At 43.0% G+C, this 23,847-nt stretch overlaps 1 protein-coding gene across 1 annotated transcript; it reads right to left on the bottom strand.

The window, feature by feature from the left end:
* Nucleotides 1–2,155: 2,155 nt before the first annotated feature.
* Nucleotides 2,156–12,466, bottom strand: LOC124596437 (protein hunchback-like). The gene is made up of 5 exons (XM_047135572.1): nt 12,356–12,466; nt 11,389–11,855; nt 10,899–11,219; nt 9,613–9,772; nt 2,156–4,877 (listed from the first exon to the last, which is right to left on the bottom strand). The coding sequence occupies exons 1-5, from the start codon at nt 12,464–12,466 to the stop codon at nt 3,411–3,413; spliced, it is 2,526 nt and encodes an 841-aa protein (XP_046991528.1). The 3' UTR covers nt 2,156–3,410.
* Nucleotides 12,467–23,847: the final 11,381 nt, after the last annotated feature.

Below are 23,847 nucleotides of genomic sequence, written 5' to 3'. Positions count from 1 at the left end.
AGGTAAACATCTAGCGTACTATCCACTGGTCATAACCGCGGAGTAGACAGCGCTTAAGTGGTCTTAGCACCAGAAATGTCAACGCTGGTATACGATTTGTTGAAATTACCATAGTAGACTTGAGAGCAAGCCTTCTAGTAAAGATGAATCATGTCCTCAGGTAGCTGTACAGATAAGAAACAGCCCACACCACTTACATACTTCAAGAGAATATTTACATGAATGTTTCCCTAGTGAATGTGATGAAATGAAGTACGTACTTACCATTCTTTTGTATCCGGATTGGTACTAACCAAGTTAGAAGTACGTATTGCGCTGAGTGTTATAAATTTATTAGCCAGCACGGTAGCTCAGCGTGTTTCGTCCGAGGGTTTGGCTGCCCCCTGTAATAAAAAAGCTGAGTAAACGGATCAACGAACAGCCTGAACGAGTGTAATCGGACGTCCGCCACGAACAATATAGAACAAAATGAGAGGAAAAGTCAGCGTGACGGACTGCCGTCCTAAGGTGCCCGGGTTCGATTCCCGGCTGGGTCGGAGATTTTCTCCGCTCTGGGGCTGGGTGGTGTGATGTCTTCATCCCCATCCTGCGCGCAGGTCGCCCAATGTGGCGTCGAATGTAGTAAGACCTGCACTAAGGTGGCCGGACCTGCCCCGTAAGGGGCCTCCCGGCCAATGACGCCAAAGGCTCATTTCCATTACTTTTCACATGAAATGTACAATTTTTTATAAAAATGGCGAGAACAGTTTACTACATCTCCGTTCTGAAAAGTGACTACGCTCAACATTTTCATATTGTGTTTCATGACTGCGTAATTTCTTGCTGTATTGTTATTGGTATTCAGTTTTGTTATGTGTGTGTAATTACGATCTATTGTAACTAATTCTATTTTACCATCAGCAATCTAGAGAAAGAAGTTAAATACGGATTACGAGAGCCTTTGACACTTTTGCAGCGCTTCCCAGATGGTGCAGGCTTTATAGGTAGTTAGAAACAGTGAACTTGTTTAAATTTTAGAAGCTATGTATAGTGGACAGTTGGCATTTTTTCATTTCAGTGTGTTGTGTTCATTCTGACTGTTTATCTTTGTCAGATATTAACCCTAGCAATATCAACACATTTTCCATAACATCTATTTTCAAGTAGTAGTTTATGAGCACCACAAGCATTAATTTTTTTATTAACAAAGTAATTTTGAAATCTCTTGTTGATGTGTAGGAAGGATCTTGAAGATGTCTGTATGCCATTTGTTGTGAGAAGTCACATCCACTATCGAGGCTTAAATTTTTGGGTTACGTTTTACTGGAAAATTTGAAACAATTACAGTAGTTTCTGGAAAAAATCATTAAAAACAAATATTTTTCTTCAAAATTTTGAAATATAAATTATCCGATTAAATTACAATATTTTCAAAAAGTGGGCATAAAATCACTCCTCCCCACCCAGATATTGTGAGGATTAGTGAGTTGTTGCAGTTCTTTCTTGTATGTAGTACGAAGGGAAACAATAGACTGCTATATTGCAAGGCAACAGGCATGCTCACTACCGATTCGCTAAGGGGGGGGGGGGGTGGAAGGAGGCGACTCCGCCCTCTCCTGCTCAGACCCTGGATACAATCTTTGTATCAGATCCAAAGCTGATTTCAGTAGTTAAAAAACAGCAATTGCAAGTGGGTTTGATGAGCAACATCATACCATTTATTTAAAAATTGAAGTTGCTGAATAACGTATGTCAACATTAACAACAGCCACAGGAAAAATGTAAATTCACTTTGGAGATGTATTTATTTGATGATAGTACTTCTTATAAATTGCAATACTGCAAACTTTCTAGAAAGTATCTAATCAACTGGAGGAGACAATTGCTTACCTCACTGGCTACTTGAGAGCCAATCTTAAACCGTGTCCACGTTGTAAAGCTGTGAGCCAAACTGAATGTTGCTGTAAAATGTATTCACAACTAGCACTAAACAGGATGAACAGTGCATTATCACTCGCTGCAATATAAGCAACGGTAAAGGGATTAAACAGTACTTCATACTAGATCCTACTGGTAATCATCCTCAGGATCTGCACACATTTCTCACTCAAAGTGCAAAGTTTACATGAAGATAACTTTGAATGGAATGGAGAGGAAGCAATATAAATTTCAGATGTCATTTGTCATGTACTTTATTGTTACACAGATCACAATACATTCTAGAAGAGACACACCAACATTTATAATATCTTATCTTTATGAGATACAACAGAACATAAATATCACATTTAATATAAAAATATGGCTTATTGCTAGTTTGATATCAAAATAGGGTTTCACATGTACATACACCTCTTGGTTCAGTCAGTCCTTTATCAACATCTCAGTGGAACCAGCATGCCAAATTGAACCTTCCTCTAGCACAACTAATATCTTTCAAGAAGTGACTGTTCCATCTCAAATTTTTTGCATTGCCATATAAAAATATTCAGTGTCCGACCGACATGCTCTTCGTAAGTTGGCGTGTCTTATTGTATGAAAACACAGAAAATTCTATTGACTCCAATATTAAAAATACATTTGCACGTATTCAAAAACTACGTGCTCATTTATCTAGTTATTGCTTAGACTTCTCATTCTTATAAATTTTAAGTCTGGTTTCTCCAAACGAAATAAAACTTGAAAAAAAATTCTGTCAACTACAAAGTGACTTTGTTCCCATTAACAATCAGAGTAAGTGATATGCATTTTACAGTTTTGGAACACTGAGAAACTGATAATATTCGTCGTCTTTCAGCTGATTAATCTTAAATCTAGACCGCTTCGTCTGCAGCACTCTTATTACATAGTGAAAGTTCTCTCTTTGGTGCATTTAGTGTCAATATCGTTCAAGGAGGGAGACAAATCCTTAGGTCACTGACCTGACAAACTGTTGCAGCTGCTGAAAATACGTCTATTATACATAACAAAATTATATTTGACTGTATCAAAAAACTATCTAAAATAATAAAAAATATAATAAATTGCACTCATTTAAATTGCTTTCCATGCTGACTAAAGAGCCAATCGACAGTCGATCAACGTCAGATGCATTCGAAGCTATATCTGGTTGGTAACTCAAAAATGGAATGACTAGACGTATTTCAAAATAATTGAGCAATGTTCATTATAGACATAAAGGCACTGTTCTTGTCCATTGTCCATTCAGTCTTAGCGTAGGTATCTTACATTAGGGAGTGCCCGCAGCATGGCGCACATATTTAAGTATATCCTCGGAGTGCTGTATATATGAGCACTAACTGCTTGCACTGTTTATAGCTAAGCTAATTGGTCCGATTATGCCGCTACGGAGGTGTCTGTATTAGAAGGTGTACAGCACTTGCTAATGGTCGAATATGATTTCACGGTGCTGTTTTGCTGGACACTAGCGTTTAGGAATGGGGCGAGCGAGCAATGTGAACAAAGAACTCGACACGGTCTGCAGTCTCCTTACCGCAGGCGTTGCAGGTGAAAGGGTTTTTGAGGCCGTGGTAGCCCTTGTGCAAAGAGTACATGATGACGTCGCGGAAAGTGATTTCGCAGTGCTCGCAGAAGAAGTCACGCTGAGCTTCCGAACTGTCTTCTCCGTCGTCCGCCTCTGCCTCCGAAGAATCTGGACGGTCGCTCGAGGGCTGCGGTTCCTTCTCTGGCTCGGGATCGAGTGGGAGTTCCGCCTTCAACAGCTTCCGTTCTGGCTCGTCCTCTGCGCTGTCGTCATCCGCGTGGTACTGCAGCTTCATGGCAATGCGCTCCAGTTTGTAAGCCTTGCCCTTCCGGCGGTGCTTGGTCGCGGAAGGAGCCGCCGGGACGGGCACCGGCATCGGCTCATCCTCGAGTGGCAGGGCAGAGACAGCCGTCGACGTAGACGGCGTAGGTGTCGGCGATCTGACAGCTGCCGGCGAGGGAGACTCTGGCTTTGTCAGATCCAGCGGGTCCGGCAGCGGAGTACTGGCCTGCGGCAGCGGCACGTTGGGAACCTGCAGCTGCGTAGCCACGAGAATGCGCGCCATGTAGTCCTGCATCTTGGCCTCTGCGTCCTGAGGGCTCTCGTTATCGTTGTTATTGTTGACGAAGAACGGGAAGCCGCTGCTGTGCGCCGCGGCGTAGTAGGCGTCGTAGCCGGCGGCGTCGGACGCGTTGTGCGGCACCGGGTTGTACGGGAAGGCCGGCATAGACGGCACGAGGCCCACGTTGCCGAACGGGAAGACGGCTCCTCCCGGCCGCACCAACGGCGCGAAGGCTGCGGGCGCGAACGGCGGCAGTGCAGCCGCACCCTGGGGCGGCGCGGCAGCGCGAGGCGCTGGCGGCGGGGGCAGCGGCTGCCGCGGTTGGACGGCTGCTTGCGGCTGCGGAGGCGCCGGAGAGGGCGCAGATGCCGACGGCGGCGTGGCCGCAAACTTCTTTTTCGGCGTGGTGGTGCGAGGCCGCTGTTTCGGTCCGCGCCGCGTGCCGTAAACGTCTATGATGGGCAGCGGGTTGGGCGAGCCGTCCGGGTTGAGCACCACGTCCGGCGTGTGGTGGTACTTGCGCAGGTGCAGCTTCAGAGAGTGGCAGTACTTGGTGGCGTAGGTGCAGTCGGCGCACCGGTACTGGTATATGTTGGAGTGCGACTTGAGATGCGAGTTGAGCATCGACTTGTTGACGCACTGGTAGTCACACTTGTCGCAGTGGAATGGCTTCCAGCCCGAGTGGTTGCGCAGGTGGTACTCGAGGTGGTGCTTGTACTCGGTCACGAAGGGGCACCGGTTGCACGTCAACAGCTTCTCCGCTTTGATGTGCAAGCGAGAGTGCTTCCAGAACTCCAGTTTCGTCACAGCCACGAAGCCACACTGCTTGCACCGGAAAGTCTTCACGCGGCCCTGCAACAGTATCGACCCACACTTTTAGCAGGACGCAAAAAAGTCGACACTACTAAAAATACAGGGTGTTCGACGAGGAGTGATTATTATTCAAGAATATGACAGGAACGATCATTCTGAGAAAAATTGTTCAATAAGCATTGGCTGCTAAATGCGTTCCTCAAGAGCTGTGATCACTGCTACTTCAATACCGTAAAACAAATCTCTTCTATTCCAAGCTCTGTTCAAAATTTGCAAATGTGTCTGAAATCTTATGGGACTTAAGTGCTAAGGTCATCAGTCCCTAAGCTTACACACTACTTAACCTAAATTATCCTAAGAGCCGGCCGGGGTGGCCGAGCGGTTCTAGGCGCTACAGCCTGGAACCGCGCGACCGCTACGGTCGCAGGTTCGAATCCTGCCTCGGGCATGGATGTGTGTGATGTCCTTAGGTTAGTTAGGTTTAAGTAGTTCTAAGTTCTAGGAGACTGATGACCTCAGCAGTGAAGTCCCATAGTGCTCAGAGCCATTTATCCTAAGAACATACACACACATCCATGCCCGAGGGAGAACTCTAACCTCCGCCGGGACCAGCCGCACAGCCCATGACTGCAGCGCCTGAGACAGCTCGGCTAATCCCGCGCGGCGAAAGCTCTGTAAGGCATACCATGAGAGCTACGAGTACGACATCTTCGTTATTGTGGAACGTCATGTTCTGGGGAATTACTCATAGCTCTGAAGGTACGCATTTCAGAGCCCGTGTTTACTAGACTTTTTTCTTCGAATGATCATTCCTGTCATAACTCTGAATTCTGACCAATCCAGGGACGCTATATAGTACACTAGCAGGAAGAGGGGACCGCCAAACAAAGAACTTTAAGGGTAACGATGGATTGAGGTTATATTTCTCGATTATTTGGCATAAATCTTCCGAAAGCGATGCATCAATGAGAGATTTTCAGCGAGTAAAACCGTAAAGCTCTCAACACGTATGCCGGTTCGTACACCCAGTACTAGGCATGATTCTACTGGAGGAAATATTCAGTACTTTCCTCCAGCCTCAACTAACTTACTTAGCTAATTGCAGTTCTGACACAGTTTAACTTCGAATCCGAACCGCTATGCAGTTCGACACGGTCAGTGGTGAAAGAAGTGGTAAGAGACAGTGAAGCAATGAAATATTAGGTTTTCGTTGTATTCAATTTTAAATGCTGAAACGACCAAATAGGGCACTTGAGATTCACAAGAAACGTAATCCAAAAAGGCACCTGTTCGGTTGCTACTATCTGCCAATTCCAGAGCAGCGTACGCGACGTCGCTCAGTCATTATCTTCGAGACACCTGGATGAACTGGATAGTGACGACTCCTCCTGCAACACTTTTTGCTTTACCCGAAGCCTATTTAGCACCCTTTGCTATCTTCAAAGGGCCCCTGTCTATTATTCTGCTTCTCACACCTCATGACTGAAGAATTTGGTTCATGCTGAATGAGTCGTGTGATGGCTTCTTACCGAGCGATACGGTGCAGCTGTTAATACGTTGGACGTCCCGTGGACGGTGGTTCCAATCCCCGTCCGGCCCTCCAGAATTAAGTTTTTTGCAATTTCCCTGTATCGATGAAGGCCTATGATGGGTGGTCCCTTCGAAAGAACATTAATGAGTTCCTTTCCCAATTCGAGATTTAGCTTCATGTCTAATGATGGCATCGATGGTACATGTATCGTTGATCTTACATCCTTGTTTCAAACCAAATTTTGCCTTTCAACCTAACATCAGCCTACGCTACAGATCAGACTGCCACTACAATTTTCATTTCACAATACAATATAGTAATGTTGAATAAATGTTTTTGCTGTTTTGTTATACCGCCAGAAACACGTCTGTATGACGCACGTTTCCTGTGCTGTGATTGGCTGCAAGAAACTATCGTAACAGGTGTCATGTTAGATTATAAGTTTGCGAAGGCAAATTGCCGTTATTAGTGATTTTCATATTTAACTTTCGTTGATACGAAAACATATTGCTTCATTGAAGCCTGTTATCAAAACTCTTAACCGCATCGTCTTTGTTGATAGGCTACAATTTGTTGTGCTAAAGTTTCGGGAAATGTGACACTTCTTCATTGCAGTGAGTTTCATAAAGTTCTCTCATAATAATTATGAAATGATCAAGATTCACTTTTTGTGGTATTATTGTTATATTAAATGATTCGTTGATTATTCTATCTTGTGACTAGTGTCGTTCTAAAGATTTTATGGAAAGAATTTATTAGTTATTAAGCTCAGTCCTCCGCGAAAAACAATCATAGGCAATAACCTGAATTCTAAATACTGACACACACACACACACACACACACACACACACACACACACACACACACACACACACACCTCCCGCCCCCCCCCCCCAAAAAAAAAAACCCACCTTTATGTACAGGTTGAAATTCCATTCTTAATCCGCTGCGTTTTATCGTCGACAGGAAAAGGCCACCGTTCAGGAAATTGCAATAAGCTTTGTCTTAGGAGCTGTTATTTTTACTCTTCAAAAGAATAAAGTAGCACACGAAATCCATGTATACTTTAAAATGACAATTCTGTACTAAAGGATGTGTCATCCGTATTCCTCTTTAAACAGTTCGTAAGGATGTGCATACTATGTTCATCTTCATAACATGAAATTGTTAAGATGATCCACCAGGCATGATTCAGATCTGATATTGCGAAGATATTTCATTATATTTAAAGCAATGTATCTTCTTCCATTACTTTGTCATTTCCAGAGATATACAGCGAAAGGACTCAAATTCCTATTTCAAGGGTTTGATTAAGTGCAGTGGGCCGACGTAACATTTCCCGACACTTAACACAACTAACTGGGGATGTGATAATATTTGTATATCATCCAGTGATGTGCTGCTGGCGACTGAAATGGAAAGTATGTTATGTATTCTACTCAGCCTTCATGAAACAAATTTGAAATCAAAGGTTTCAAATTTTTAAATTCTTGTTTATCCGAGGCAGATGAGAAGTGTGCATAATTGCCTATGGTGGAAGCATGTTTGACACCGAAACACTGTATTTCTCACTGTAAACAATATCACACCATCCTTTATTTGTAATTCTGTTGTGCAAATACGAATTTTAGTACTGAGCCATCCAGTTTTAAAACTATGTCCCAGCTTGTGTACAAAATATACGAAACAATTTTTAACCTCTGATCAGGAAGTTTTGAATGCAGCGGTAAGTACGGCATAATCACAATTTAGAACGTAATAAGCGATACTAGAAACAGGGTGGGGTAGAAAGAGCTGCATTTTCACAGATGATGGTTGCAGCAACCATAGAGCAGTCAATAAAATAATTGACTTATGGTGTGCTTCCTCTTGTTGTGCCAAGTTGTTTCCATTTTATGTAAAATATTTCGACTACCGACCCAACCTAGTTTTGCTGTTAGGCGTACTCGCTGCTTATCGGGCTAGTTGGAGTCCATGTAGCGAGTACACAACAGAAAAACTCTCAGCACCTGAAGACGGCTGGGTCGACCGTAGTAATACTGTGCATAAAATGCGAACAACGCAACAGAACACCATTAATCAGTTACGCCAATAAAATCTGAGATATCACTATTACAATCATTAAACTAACTTTAAAATATACAAAAAAAATTATTGGTAAATTTATTGCTTGCTTTATTCCTGTTTTCACCCTTCTGGTAGATAATGCCGGCAACTAAGCGCATCGAAGTGAGTGATACAGTCGTGATGCAGTACTGCTTACACACATTGTGGACAAAGTCACCCCTTTTCTCGGGGGCGAGGGGGGGAGGGGCTGTCTGCGAAAATCTAAAGAGCTAGGCTAATTGCAGTTTTGATCTGTATTAATTGAAAAAAGAAATCCCCTAATGTTGCATGTAGTTTTGCGGCAAGTAAAATGTGATCTCTTTCGAAGTCAGTAAGGGGTGTTAAACTTCAGGGACTGTTCTCTTATACTAAAACAAGAAAAAACTCTAGCAAACAAGGGCTCTTAAGCACATACCTGAAGAGATCAGCACTGGCTCATCTTAGATATTATGAAACATCTCTTCTACTGCAAGCTCTTTGCTTTTCATATTTTAGGAAGAGAAAGTATAGACCAAAACAAGAAGAAAGGCAAGGAAACTTTCTCTAAAATCCACAATTTAAGAGCTATGAGCACTTGTTCTGCGGAAGGTGTTTCGCACTAGCGAAGGTGAAAAGTGCTCGTACCTCTTAATGTATGCATTTTAGAGCTCTCTTTTACTAGACTTTTTTACTTATTTCTGTATGAGGAACCTGTCCCTGAAGTTTGTTCGTGATTGTTTTGGGGGGGGGGGGGGGCATCCTGCATATGGATGTCTAAGAAAAGCCTCTGTAGTCTTAATATTCACACGAAGAGTTGGTAGTTGAAAACGTACCAGGAGATTGACGCAAAAATTATGTCATAAAGAGATACATCAACATGAGTCCATATCATAACACTAGTACACATTTTCATCTTGATAGCTTTTATTTACATATTCCGTACAACTTTACGCATTTTGCTTTATACCAGCAAGAGACTCACATTGAAAAGGATCAGTAGTATAGGACTGCGAGTCGGTTTGGTGTATCAGTGTCTTGTTTAATGTGGTTGATAAAATGAAACGCGTGAAGTTTTATGTTACGAATAAATAAAAGCAATCAAGACTGAAATTTGTCATTCAGTGATATCTATGGTCAGGACGGTCGCATTGGCTTACCTGGGAATTTATTTTGGTCTCAGCTGGGTCATCTTGCGGCGGCGACAGCGCGTGCGCCTCACGCATGTGTGCGCGTAGATTCTCTACAGTGGACGCCACGTGATCGCAGGAAGGACACCGCGGCTCGTAGTGCGTTCCCAGGTGAGCTTGGAACTGCTCCCTGCCACAGATAAACAACATTGCACTGTCCACGCTGCTACAGTATCTAACAATTACGTCTAATTCTCACGAATTACACTCTCCAAATTTAAACTCTCGAGTGATTAATGGTGTGTCTTCGGGCGTTCAGTTTACTTCTTGGTTGAATTTTTATGTTCAAATTTTGCCTACTCGCAGTTCTCAGGTGCGCGAGCTGTGTTGTGCGTACTCGCTGCCTCAACTCTAAACAGACTGAAGCATTGTTAGTGTGGCACTGCTTTTTGTAGCCAAATTCCACTTCCGGCACCAGCCACGACCAATGATTCTTATTTGTTTTTCAGATCCCGCACTGTTATTTTATGACACGCACTTTTATCAGCATTTTCCAGTTCTGGTGAATGAGCTGACCGCTAATATCTTAATAAATAGAGTGACGGACCGAAAGTTTCGCATAAGCGGCAACCTCCCTGTCGGCTTACTAGGTTATCCGACTATTACGTAGACAGACTCCTGAACTACATTGTCCCAGAAAGTTTGTGTGTGTTACAAGATACTGGTCGTGTCATGTTGGGGTTGCCACTCAATTTTCAGAAATCGCCGAGAACCTGATTCACGAGAGCTGGAAAATGCGAATGCAGCGTGCGTTTCATGCGGGCTCAGAAGAGCACAAGTGAGCGTAGAATGGCTCTGAGCACTATGGGACTTAACATCTGAAGTCATCAGTCCCCTAGAACTTAGAACTAATTAAACCTAACTAACCTAAGGACATCACACACATCCATGCCCGAGGCAGGATTCGAACCTGCGACCGCCTAGAACCGCTCGGCCACGCCGGCTGGCAAAAGAGCGTAGAAAGCGCCGGGAATTTAATTCTGGTATAAACAGGGGTGGGCAGGACGGATCAGCACCAATATTTTAGAATCTGGTTGAAGGCTGAATCTGGTTGAAGGCTACGCACCAAGTACACAGCCAGCAGCACCTGAAGAGAGCGGCTTAGCCAGTTGGAGTAGTGTACGTAAATATGGAATAAATATCTCAACTGGGTCGAGAAAAACCAAAGATTCGCATCTCAAGTGATTAGTTATACTTGAAACGCAAACAGATTGTAGTAGAAAATGAATATCTCAGTTTTATTGGTTGATACGTACTTGTCTTGGGTGCGCACGGTGCAGACGGGACATTCGTAGGTGGTGCCGCCGTCTGCGCTGCCGTTGACCATTCCCATCGTCTCGACAGCCGCCTGCAGTCGCCGCAGGGCGCCCTCGCCTTCCGTGGAGTAGTGTGACGAGCTAGACGAGTTTTCGTCAGCCTGCGAGGCGGCGCAGGACGCTTGCGGCGGCTGGCCAGGCGACGAGCTGCCTTCCAGCGGGCTGGCCGGCTCCTGCTTGGTCTGCGCGCTGCCCGCTGGCGGCGGCGTCCGCAGTTGCGGAGACTGCGGGACGGCCCGTGCCAGCGGCTCGCGTGCGGGGCTGCAACACACGAAAGTCACGTTATACACGCGTAGGGGAGGATCAGCTAATGAACAGTGGAGATTCACAAAACAAACGGAGGAAAAGAAGCGTGTCTGTAGCGGAAAAAACAGCTGAACCAAGGAGACTAAAGAGAAAAAAAAAATCTATTGTTGGTTCGAATGTTTACCTGCCAAGATGGAATTGTGCAGAACTGTCTGATTGTTCCTGCTGCTCCTGCTGTTCCTGCTGCTGCTGTTGTTGTTGTTGTTGTTGTTGTTGTTGTTGTTGTTGTTGCTGCTGCTGCTGCTGCTGCTGAAGCAGCTGTTGCTGCTGCTGGTAGTATGGCTCCTGCGGCAGGGGTTGTCCGCGGCCATTCTGCTGCTGGTGGTGGTGGTGATTATAGTAGTAAGCGTTGTGCTGTGTCTGGGACGGCGTATTGTCCAGCCGCTCCAAGTAGTGGCCGTTCGGGTTTGGTGGCGGAGACGACAGCAGCTGTTGCTGGTGCTGGAAGTAGTGGTGATGTTGCGAGGGTCCGGGATCCTCGCGCTCTGGCGAAGGCCCGCCGCTGCTGCCACTGGCACTGGCGCTGCGCCCGGGCGAGATGCCGGAGTCGTCGTGCCGATCCGCGGCCTCGCCATCAGAAGGCTCTTGCTTCTGGCAAACAAAGTAATGCGTCAAGCTAACCGCACATATAACAGACAGAGGGTGCGGAGCTAAAGAGAATAGGGCGCGGAGCTAAAGATAAGAGGGTAGAGAGGGCGAGGCGAGAAGCTAAAGAAGAGAAGAGAGGGCGAGGCGAGAAGCTAAAGAAGAGAAGAGAGGGCGAGGCGAGAAGCTAAAGAAGATAAGAGAGGGCGAGGCGAGAAGCTAAAGAAGAGAAAAGAGGGCGAGGCGAGAAGCTAAAGAAGAGAAAAGAGGGCGAGGCGAGAAGCTAAAGAAGAGAAAAGAGGGCGAGGCGAGAAGCTAAAGAAGAGAAAAGAGGGCGAGGCGAGAAGCTAAAGAAGAGAAAAGAGGGCGAGGCGAGAAGCTAAAGAAGAGAAAAGAGGGCGAGGTGAGAGGGCGAGAAGCTAAACAGATTGCGCCCCCCCCCCCCCCCCACACACACACACACACACACACACACACACACACACAAGAGAGAGAAAGTTACTCACGACGTGGGCGGTGGTGCTGGGAGAGAAGTGCGGCAGATGCCAGGCGGGTCCCGCACTTGACACAGCCATAGGAAAGAGCGGAGGTGCGGGGGCGGCGGCTGTCGTGTTCATGTCGACGATGTTGTCGCTACTGCATGCCTCCTGCAACATCACACCAGCAAATGTAAGACCTACTATTACCGACACAGACTGTAGTGCGATGTAAATTAGTTGAGATCTGACGCTTAGGTTGCGTCGTCGTCGAGACAAATACTGTCAAAACAGTGGTTCCTTACCTTTTGGAGGCCATTACCCCTGAGTACAATCATATTTGTTAGTAACCCCCCTCCCTCCCACCATCCTCCTCCTCCTCCTCCTCCTCCCCCCCCCCCCCCCACTCCGGAATCACTATTAACATAAGCGCTTTAACAAAACTTCAAGTGAGAAAACATTCTCTTCGAGCGCTCATTTTTAAAATGAAAGGAATGGTATTTAGGTTTTGTAGGTAGTTTATTAAGCACGAAATAGTGAGTAATAAGACGACTGGTCCTGCTTATTTCTAAACATAATTTTTATAGACTTTATACAATTCAGTGGATTATTAGTGCTACATGCTAATTCCGCAGAAAAGACAGCTAACTATCCACAGTTAGGGTTAGAAGCCATGCTTCCTCTGCAGCACTCTTTTCCCTAGCGACACTTGTTTCACTCTCTTGGACCCCCATTTAAAATACTTCTGAATTGGCAGAAATTAGAAAACTGAGGCTGCCGTGGTTTTGTCTTCTTCCACCGTCAGTAGTAATAATAATAATAATAATAATGAATCATCATCACCACCACCACCACCACCACCACCACCACCACGCGTAGGCCCTACTGCAGTGTAATTGCCATTCCATAGTTACTGATGTGTTATGCGATCAGTTAATTTGTTCAGTGCTACAAAGTGAATAATGAAGCATTTCCAAGTTCATTGCGGAAACTACCTACAAGATATTTTCATGAGAGGTTTAAGAATATGTGATTTGTATCTCCCAGTTTTACTATTAAATTCATGGTACGAAGTGTGTATGTAGTGGGTGGGCTATGTGAGGAAGATGACCATACATTCATTTCACAAGTGTAACCACGCGTTAATGCTACGATATGAAAAGCAATTATTGATAACTGACGTAATCAGTATTAAGGTCTTATGAAATATTGATAATAGTAGTGTTCTCAATAATTTAGTGTGGTACCCGAAACAATTGACCCCCTTTCGTTTTTACCTCTCACAGAATTACATTCTACCCCAGGGAGTAATTACTCCAGGTTGGGAACCATTAGCCCAGAGGCAGCCTAGAGGCAGACACTGATCTGCGTGGCGTTAGAAAATCGTTTCTAGTGGGTGTATCCCAAACAAAAAAAAGAAAAAAAAAAAAAAAAAAAAAAAAAAAAAAAAAAAAAAAAAAAAATCAAATTGTTGTGTATTAGCTTCAGAAAACGTCATGTTTACAATTTGGACCATAATTAACTCTCACCGAATACAAAGGTTTTTTTACATATGATCTCCCACAAAACTCGCGTAAAAATCCTGAAATTCACCTTTGGTTTATTCCATATAGCGTCTCTGAGCGTTTCAAAAATCTGTTCTAAGTTGATTTCAAAGCACGTTCGAAGTTACGTACTTGACAACTGGTACATACAATACTCAGAGGCAGTGGCAACACTGTGCAACTCTACGACAATGCCAACTAATGTAATGTGACTACAAGCATACTGCCGAAGGGGAAGACAGTGACCGTCTGCTGACGAAATTATTTTATTGTATTTTCAATGTGTTCACTTGATATCCAACTGCCAATTGGCTCCTCCCGAATATTGTCAGCGAACGCTTGCCACCCAACATATCTCTAATGTTACCGGGCGATTGGCTAAAAAGTCTAAACCGAGATATAGCCTGTGTTACCAGAACAAATAAATAAATAAATAATACAATAAAAGAATTTTAACTTTACTGGTTCACTGTTACCTCTTCCTACAACTTACATTACGTCTTTTACAATAGCCATGTCCATTTCAAATGAATAGACATCGCTGTCAGTTTAACAGTAAGATTAACCTGCTGTTTCTTATTCTGAACTAATGAAACGTTCGCCAGTGTTCGAAAAAATCGAAAACTTTATCTGGGGGAGGGGATTGAGTACAAGAACTAACTTATGGACGAATATTTAGAACTTTGTGATTTCTAACGTTTTTCGTACAGCATTTACCTTCACAGGTACGCAAGACAACAGTTTATCACAGCAACGGAATTTGATGCATAGTGTATGTTTCAGTCTGAACTGGCTCAGCTCCCTCCACAGAAGAACCTTCTGCACACTACAGTAAAATGCGTGACATTTAACTATTATCGATCATGTCTGAAGGCCAACTTCCAATCTTACTTGTGCAACAAACTCCTTTCTGAAACCTTAAAGATCGGAAGTATGTACGTAGTGACGTGCTTTTGAATTTGCTACAAAACCGCACACTGTTAGAATTCTGAGATTTATTTTTAATGGTATTGAGATACTGCACCTACAATTACTTTATTTTGTAATTAGAACCTGCGCATTGCAGTTTCATCTGCTTCATCGCCCATTGTTGTCTCCAGTCCGAAGACTGATTCGATGCAACTCATCACACTAGTTTATACTATGGTAGCCTTTTCATCTGCGTAACTACTGCAACCTACAGCCGTTTCAACCTACTTGTACATTCAAGAAGTCTCCCTCTACAATTTTTACACTCCACACTTTCCATTACCAATCTGACGATCCTGCTAAGCCACAGGGTGTCCCCTATCAACTGATCCTTTCTCTTATTCAAGCCGTGGCATTTCTTTTACCCCAGTTCGATAGAATATCTTGTTATTTATTCGATCTGCTTATCTAATCGTCAGCATTGTTCTACACTACCACATTCCAAAAGCTTCCTTTCTATTTCGTCTGAACTGTATTGCCCATTCCATACCGCAATCATAAAATAAATTATCGGACACTACACAAACTTACTGGCAGCTTCAAAAACATTTAAATCAAAACATCTTGACACATTCGCGCTTTCTTACTTGTTGGTATTAGTTCCTACGTCATGTAATATAATGCATCGTGTCAACTAAAATAACATGCTGTTATGCCCCTCCCCCTAGGAACAAATCCTCAGAAATTTTACCTCCCCACAAAAAAGTTTTTAGCTATTGGTCGTGAGCCATATGATATATATTGTTTACTGTGGCTGGCGAATCTTCTGCATTTTGGCAGAGCCCATAAATTGCAAGATGCAGGTGTGCCAACACGTTGCAGCTAAGAGTTCACTGCTCTGGGAAGTAAGGTTATCTCGTAAAAAAGCGCGAATATGTAAGAGGTTTTGGTTAGTCTTTCAAGCTACCAGAGAAGTCGAAAAGCTAATTCCCTTATTTTACATTCCTAACTATGTCCAGGGCATATTTGCCTTTTTTCTCCTGTGGTAGGAGCATTTCTCATTCTGGTTCCCAGCTTTTACTCTACCATAATTTTGACATTAGACCGCCATTAGATATCTGTTGACTCGGCCGACGAATAATCCGGTAAAGGTTTTTACTGTCTCTCGAACGATGTTTCTTATATGGTGGCAACGACAAAGCTTTTGCAAAACAACAGGACGACCATTAATTAACATGTATTTGTCTACCTTCTTACAAAACTTGAACCGGTCCGCGAAAAGTTTGGAACATTTGAATTGCATGCTTCAAAAACCTCCCAGAAAAACTTTTTCACGTAAAATCTGAGTGGTGCAAGGGCACACACAAATGATGTCATTAGCTGGACATTTGTTTCAGCCCAATTAACATCTTTTGCAAAATTTGGTGAGGGCAGCTCCGGTTCATCGTTCAAACATTGCTTAATATACTGTAACAAAGACACAGTGAGGCAGATGTTCGAATGGCTACACAAATAGGCGCTGATCCAGCCTAAACCAAAAACTTTGTACCACGTCTTCCTACCTCAAATAGAAACCGAGCACCAAGAACAACGCCCGCACCCTCTCCCGCTGCTGCATTGCCATTCTGCACTGGCCCTTTTCAAACATCGGGCATATTTACAGCTTCCGCACTGTAGCGATAGCCGTGAGGAACACAGATGACATTTTTTGAGAGAATCCTAAGGAAGTGTAAATCACGCACGAAAGAGGTCGCTTACAAATAGTCATTTGTCCAATTCTTGATTATTGTTGCAGGTCTGGAATTGTGAAAAGCTGGATTAACTGAAGAGAGCAAAGATTCAAACAAAATCACGGATTTGTTCAGTCAGTATGAGAATCTCTGAACGTTGAAGAAACTTCCCAGAAAAAATGAAATGAGCGTATGGTATTGTTGGCCGGAGGCCCCTATTCGGGGTAGTTCAGCCGCCAAGTGCTAGTCTTATTTCAGTCAACGCTACATTGGGCGACTTGCGCGCCGAGATGAGGATGAAATGGTGGTGACAACACCCAGTCCACGAGCGGAGATAATCTCCAACCCGTACTGGAATCGAACCCGGGCCCGCTTGCATGTGAGGCGAGGACGTTAGCATCCAGCTAAGCAGTCTGACAACTGTCCAGAGAGAGGACGCAAAGACGACGCACACCGCGGCAGGCCTGCTTCACAAAATTCCATTATCACAGACCGTGTTGTGGGGAACGCTACCCAAAGACTGCGATTTATTGCCAGCCTAAGCAGGGAGAAATGATCATTGTAATAAAATAAGAGAAATGGGGGTTCACGCAGGAGGACTAAAGTTTTGATTTTTCCAGCGTGCTGATCGAGAGTGGAACGGAAGAGAAATAGCTCTAAGGTGGCTCGGTGGACGTTCCGCCACGCATTTAATTGCGAGTTGCAGAGTATTGATGTGGATGTAATTTAACGTTATGTCAGTTCCATAATTCCATAGCCAGATTTCGGAGAATAATTTAGCATGAAACCTAAGAGGCTTGGAAGTGGGGATTCTAGAAAATTACACGTATATTACACTGGAAACCTGCGTTTCGTGACAGCACGCTTGAATGGGCTTATGGCCTGGCCGGCTACAGTAACTTTCCACCTAGGGAAAGACTCTTACTCCTAGGCTGGCCGTTAAGTGCTACCGACAAGAAATCCCACACGGGTCGAGAAGCCGTTATCAAAATTGGCAGATCACAGGACGCTGAAAAATGCAAGACAGAAAGGAAAACACCCTCCACTAAGAAAAAATGCATTCACGAACGTAGGTGGATACGATTGAAAGAATCAGCATTCTCTACCGTATATAAACTCACGCAGCTGTGGTCTGCACACTTACGTTCACAATCTTAGTGCACAGAAATTCTGTGTTCACAGTTATTTCTAAATTACAGCGTTGACAAAGATGTGAGTATTTCGGTATTTTTCTTAAATCTTTCTATTTCCCTGAATTGCAATTTTTTTTAATCTAAGCACTGATCTCAATAATAATAATAAAGCATGTTGTATATTTTATTGTATCAAGAATACTCGATGTAATGAGCAGAAAACTAGTTTGTACTAACGCACTTAATTGTAGTGCATACATTTAACAAATTTATTTTACTTAACTATCGCTTTATTTGAGTTAATTTGCTTATCGCTACAACGGAATTAATAAAGAAACACCAAGTCTGTACTTAGCTAGATACAGAGTTATTCGAAAATGTCTTATGCGTCTCCAGGTTTTGACCTTCATTTAAAGCGTGAACGCCGGCCTTTGTAACCGAGCGGTTCTAGGCGCTTCAGTTCGGAACCACGCTGCTGCTACTGTCGCTGGTTCGAATCCTGCCTCGGGCATGGATGTGTGTGATGTCCTTAGGTTAGTTAGGTTTAAGTAGTTCTAAGTCTAGGGAACTGATGACCTCAGATGTTAAGTCTGATAGTGCTTAGAGCCATCTGAACCATCTAAAGCGTGAACACATCCGTGATCAAATTTAAAACAGTTGCTATTTGACAGGTAGCAGCCAAACACATTTCCTTCCGTGCAACTTTCAGTTACATTAAGGAATACGTCTGCCCTAAATAAAATTAAGACTTTTTCCGACAGAAGGGAGATACAGATCTATACCGTATGTGAATCTCCGACTTTTGCGTGTTTTGCTTTATGTAGCTGAGCGCTGTAGCGGCTACTTACAGATAATTTACTTCTCGCAGCAACCTCGCAACTTTGGACATTTCATGTAGGTGACAAGAGTATCATGCGTCAACAGTACATACACTGTAGCTTTGATTGGTCAAATCCGTCGGCTAAATGTATGTCACACTAAAAAATAAAAGGTCGAAAAGGAAACTATTTCTCAGGCCACTACAACACTCCGTGAACTACTCGTCTGCCTAGCAATCAAACGCTACAGATACTCAACATCTATAATGCATACTGCAGTTACAACGCTTATGTAAGTCCTATTTATCTAGCTGCTTAATGCGTGTTTTACATAATGGTTTTTCATTCATTTCGCTTTTAACTGATGTAGCGTGATACCATATCCGTCCTTTTGCGATTCTGAACATTCTTTCTTACTTTCTCCAGGTAGTTATCCAAAATATGCATTATGCAGCCTACATACGTAAGCTAACAGACTATAAAAAAAATTGTGGTTAAGTACTGAGGATTAGTAATCATGCAGATAGTTTTATAGGTAGAGTCCTAAAGGCGAGTGAAGAAATAAAAAAGGTAAGCTTCCTATCCTACAAAAACGGGATTAATATGCCCTTACGATGGTCCTGATGTAACTGTTCAGTTCAAAGGACTATCTTAATAAAATTTAATAACAAGCAATTTAATAGGGCGCAGAAAGCTTCCGTAAATTTTAAAATAAAACATCTGACATGGAAACACGTACCAGCAACAACGAATTTCATGTTCATTAGGATGGAGCCAATGTAAAGTTCTGAATTTCACAATTACGGAACAGTTTCCAGTAATTTATGAGCTAATAAAACAAACACCTGGAAATAATGACGTGAAAGTACCTCAGTGCATGTGAAAACATGCAAACTAAACTTCATCCTCACTACGAACTCCGTACATGCATTTGCCGTCCTGGAAGCAAAAGATTTATGTGATCGCAATTTCAGTATCGCAGAAGTGTTTTGTTTTCAGGAATGGTTAATCCAACTTAAGAATTTTAGACGTATAAGCACTACAAACTAAATTATATACAGAATCGTTTCCCAGGGAGCTAAGCATTGTTTGACGTTTTAATTTCTGTAGAAATTGCACAAGGCGTACCGGTAACCTTATCTTGGCCACAGACAACCGCTATCAATTTTCCATCCAGAGTACCAGAATGTTATTGTGATACCTATTCTGGCGCATGCGCTTTTGTTCGTTCAGTATGAAAGGAAAGTGCCTTTGGATTTTTCGCACATAGTCGTTTGGAGATTATATACAGTTCTTACTGACAGTAGCTGTAGTGTTAGTTTTTTCGAGACGCTGTAACATACCTGAGATAAAATGGAACTGTCTGTGGAAGCCTACGATCGCACATCTCAGTGTACTGCACTGAACATGGGAAGACCAACTGACAAAACATTTAACAGCACGGACGTGAGAAATCTCTTACAGCTCCGAAATAATTGGATATTACCGTTGCCTGGACTAATACAAATGTTCTTTGAACCTTTAGATTAAAAGTCTCTGTAGTACATTTACGTACAGATTTCGCGCTTTGACTACCAGTGCCAGTCGCACAGTTGTTTAAAAATGGTTCAAATGGCTCTGAGCACTACGGGACTTAACATCTGAGGTCATCAGTCCCCTAGAACTTAGAACTACTTAAACCTAACTAACCTAAGGACATCACACACATCCATGCCCGAGGCAGGATTCGAACCTGCGACCGTAGCGGTCACGCGGTTCCAAACTGACGCGCTTGGAACCGCACGGCCACACCGGCCGGCCAGTTGTTTAAAGAAGGCAGTTCTATATCTATAGCATTGATGTGGGAGTGCCGCAGAACAATGTTTTCAATTTGCAGAACTATTGTGTTAAATCCGGCGCTTCTGCTACGAGCCAACTTTGTAGTCTCTCTTCTGTTTGTGCATTACATTCGTTACAAATGAACGGATGACATACGGTACAAGATCAGGACACCGTCATCGCTTCTCTTAAATATATTTATAATTTACAATGCAAGGCTTAACACACTGACAGGTTTTGCACCCCAACATGATATAACTCTACTCAAGAAATGTCCATTTGATGAACTATAGCTTTAAGTAGTATGCAATGTGAGAACTTTATTTCGTTTCACTCAAAAGTATTGCGAAAATTTAACAAACTCCGTTTCATTAATTAAGAAATATTTGTAACTCACGGAAATTTTCTGTGGAATGCTATGTTGTGTTAAAATGTGGTCACGGTCGGTCGCTGCGTTCTTAATGAATTTCATGCAAATTACGCGGTTCAATCTCAGCAGACGAAAATTTAGACCTGGGCTAATCCTACCTTCGGATCTCCGGCGTACGAAAAGGATTAAAATTGTTTACAAATATTTTATATCCACAGATGCGGCTAAAAGCTTCCCGGATGCGGATAAGCCTCACGCAGATCTTGTTTCATTTATCCGCGGAGAGCTACATAGAGAGCGCATATAAAAAGTAGTCAACAAACAAGCAAATCAACATCTACTTTAGCACATCCGTGTTTTTTGAGCCTAACATATTTGTTCGCCGTCTCTAAAAATCACGAATAATTTCGTTAACGCCTCTATTTCAATTGAAGGCACTGCTTGATTCAATCATGCGTTGACTTTTGTAGCAAATAATTTAATACGCAGTACACGAAAAAAAAAAGATGATGCTAGACAAGAACGAAAATTATTCACGTTCAGAAATAAAATCTTTCTAAATAAATAATCTTTTCCGTAAGAAACTGGACGGGTATTATCTTCTTGAGCGCAGCTATACTGGCAGAATAGATAGGGGACAACCAATATTTACACTAAACTTTAGCGCGGCGGCTATCGCTAGGAAACTTTCGCGTTCCGTTTAGGCAGGCGCAACAAGCGTTGCATTATTTGCAAAATTATGGATGCTCACTCCACGTACTTTAAACGACACCGATGTTTGTTTAGTAACAAAACGCCGGTGCTTACCTGATAGTAGGTGACGGAGCCGTGGTACCCCCACATGGCGAGGTCAGCGCGAGCCGTTTGCTGTCTGTCGCATCGGTCTGACTCCTATTGTCGCTATTGTCTTCCGTTAGTCCCAGCCTATTGTCTCTCGCGTCATCTGCTCACATTGTCGTGCGAAATTTTAAATTGTGGACTGTTAAAGATCATGTTGTATGGCGATTAAGGCAGCGTACTTTTAACCCGCAGTCAGTGGTGTTTGGTAAAATACACGCGGTAATGCAAACTGTTCAATAAAATAAGCTATAAATATCCGTAATAAACTTTACCTAACAATAAGGTGATTGATGAGGATGAGTCATTATTTAGGCGAAGGAACTACGTACCTTCAAAAAGCTGAAGAAAGAACAGAGCTTTAATACTTTTTCAACACCAGTGGCATCAAATAGTACACTTAGCTCTTTATTAATTAGTAGAGTGTGTATTTTGTATGTTTCACTAGCCATTTGAACAAGAGCGGGATAAATAATGATGGCCCATCCTAGTTTTGGATTTTGTGGCTTAACGGAAACTTAGGCTTATTTCGTTGAAATTATTATCGATGGCATTCACCAAATTTTTTTTCCGCATGTCCATAATTAAAACGGACGACTTGGGACGTCAGCTGGTATAATATATGTTAAAAATGACTTAATTCCTCCAGCTGTATTAAGGTGTTGGTTTTATTGGCAGTAAAATCAACACCTTAATGCAGCTGGCGGAATTACGTCATTTTTTAACATAAATATTTCGTTGTTTTAGTCCTCAGCCCCTAGACCAGCTATCCACGCTGGTTCTGTGGCAGCATAGTGTCGTCTTTTACTCATATCTAACAATTAATGAAAATTTGTTTGAAGTCTCAGATTCCTGGAGTATCTAATAAAAAGCAGCCGGGAAAGGATGGATGGCCTCGTCAAGGAACAATCGTGGCCTTTACCGGAAGTAATTTATAGATGCACTGAGCAACTATATCGAAATGGGAACTGTGTTCCCATTATAAATCTACGCTTTTAACCATCGTGTCACTTCAATATTCTACTGCAGGTACCTACGACGAAAGGCTGAGAAAGGGGCATGAATGTCCATTTAACACAAGCTAAAAACTTGTTTTATACAATTAAATTTAAAACCGCACCTATGTCTCTGATTTCATTTCTAGGAACGGAATATGCTACTTTGTGCAAGCGATATTTCGCACAAAGACCTTAAGATGACTACACATTTATGGAACGTAACAGCAGTAAACCACTCCTCTGTACTCTTAGTGATTGTGTTCAGCCACTGGCAAAAATAAAAAATACATATGAACGTAAAATATAGTTAAATGTGCTTTTTGTTTCAGATTCGCCGGCCGGTGTGGCCGTGCGGTTAAAGGCGCTTCAGTCTGGAACCGCGTGACCGCTCCGGTCGCAGGTTCGAATCCTGCCTCGGGCATGGATGTGTGTGATGTCCTTAGGTTAGTTAGATTTAAGTAGTTCTAAGTTCTAGGGGACTGATGACCACAGATGTTAAGTCCCATAGTGCTCAGAGCCATTTGAACCATTTGTTTCAGATTATTCGCCAATTATCGGCATTTCAGATTTTCATTCACCAATTATCGGCATGTTGACTCTTCTTTCTGTGATGCCTTTTGTACACCTCTATAATATGCATAATCTTACGAAAGTGTAACTTAATTTGCAATTGGTCTGCTAGTTTTCGAAGCGAAGCCGGATAAAGCCGACTATGGCTAAGTTGGATGTAATAGGCAGTTACATCATCACAAACACACTTTTGTTTTGATGGGACGATTGTAATAGACTGACCGTTTCATCGTACCGCTATACGCTACAAGATAATTATGTCGCGCCTAGTTCTAAGGACTGCGATAGTAGCGGTAGATTGGCGACCTGATACCGGTCTTTTTATGTGATGTCTTCACAGGAGATGACAGCCTACTCTGCGAACACAGGCAAGAAAAGAGGCCGTTAAGGTTGGGACGTAATGCGATTGCCCTGCAGAACCAGTTTTGTGGTCCTGACAAGCGTGCGACAAGGCCGCTCAAAGACGTTCCGCGCCCAGCTTTCTACAGCGTCGCCGACGAACTTGGCAGCGTCGAGTTCTTGAAAACAGCTCTCTGGGTGACGTTAGAAACAAGGCATACATGTACGCTAGGTGATCGTACATACAGTTTAATTACTTCATTCGAGATGCAAGCAAATATCGCGGTCAAAAATTCAGTATTACGTCTGCTCGCAGTAGGCATACTACCGTAATGAAACAGCGGTGACGAATTTTGTACCTGCGCAACCCTCCTCTTCTGCTCTGAATCAATGTAACCACAAAAACCGAAATTTTATTAGCAAGTTAAATGACATCCATAAGCCTGTAACAAGAAG

Source organism: Schistocerca americana, chromosome 2 (genome assembly GCF_021461395.2).
Source record: "Schistocerca americana isolate TAMUIC-IGC-003095 chromosome 2, iqSchAmer2.1, whole genome shotgun sequence".
Lineage (NCBI taxonomy): Eukaryota > Metazoa > Arthropoda > Insecta > Orthoptera > Acrididae > Schistocerca > Schistocerca americana.
This window is presented reverse-complemented; position numbering and strand designations above follow the sequence as displayed.

Excerpts from the sequence above, each read along its gene's own strand:
- LOC124596437 (XM_047135572.1), bottom strand. The coding sequence starts at position 12,466 with ATGAACACGACAGCCGCCGCCCCCGCACCTCCGCTCTTTCCTATGGCT. Across the intron at positions 9,773-10,898 it reads ACCGTGCGCACCCAAGACAA|GGAGCAGTTCCAAGCTCACC; the intron begins GTACGTATCAAC and ends TATCTGTGGCAG. Across the intron at positions 4,878-9,612 it reads AGACCAAAATAAATTCCCAG|GGCCGCGTGAAGACTTTCCG; the intron begins GTAAGCCAATGC and ends ATACTGTTGCAG.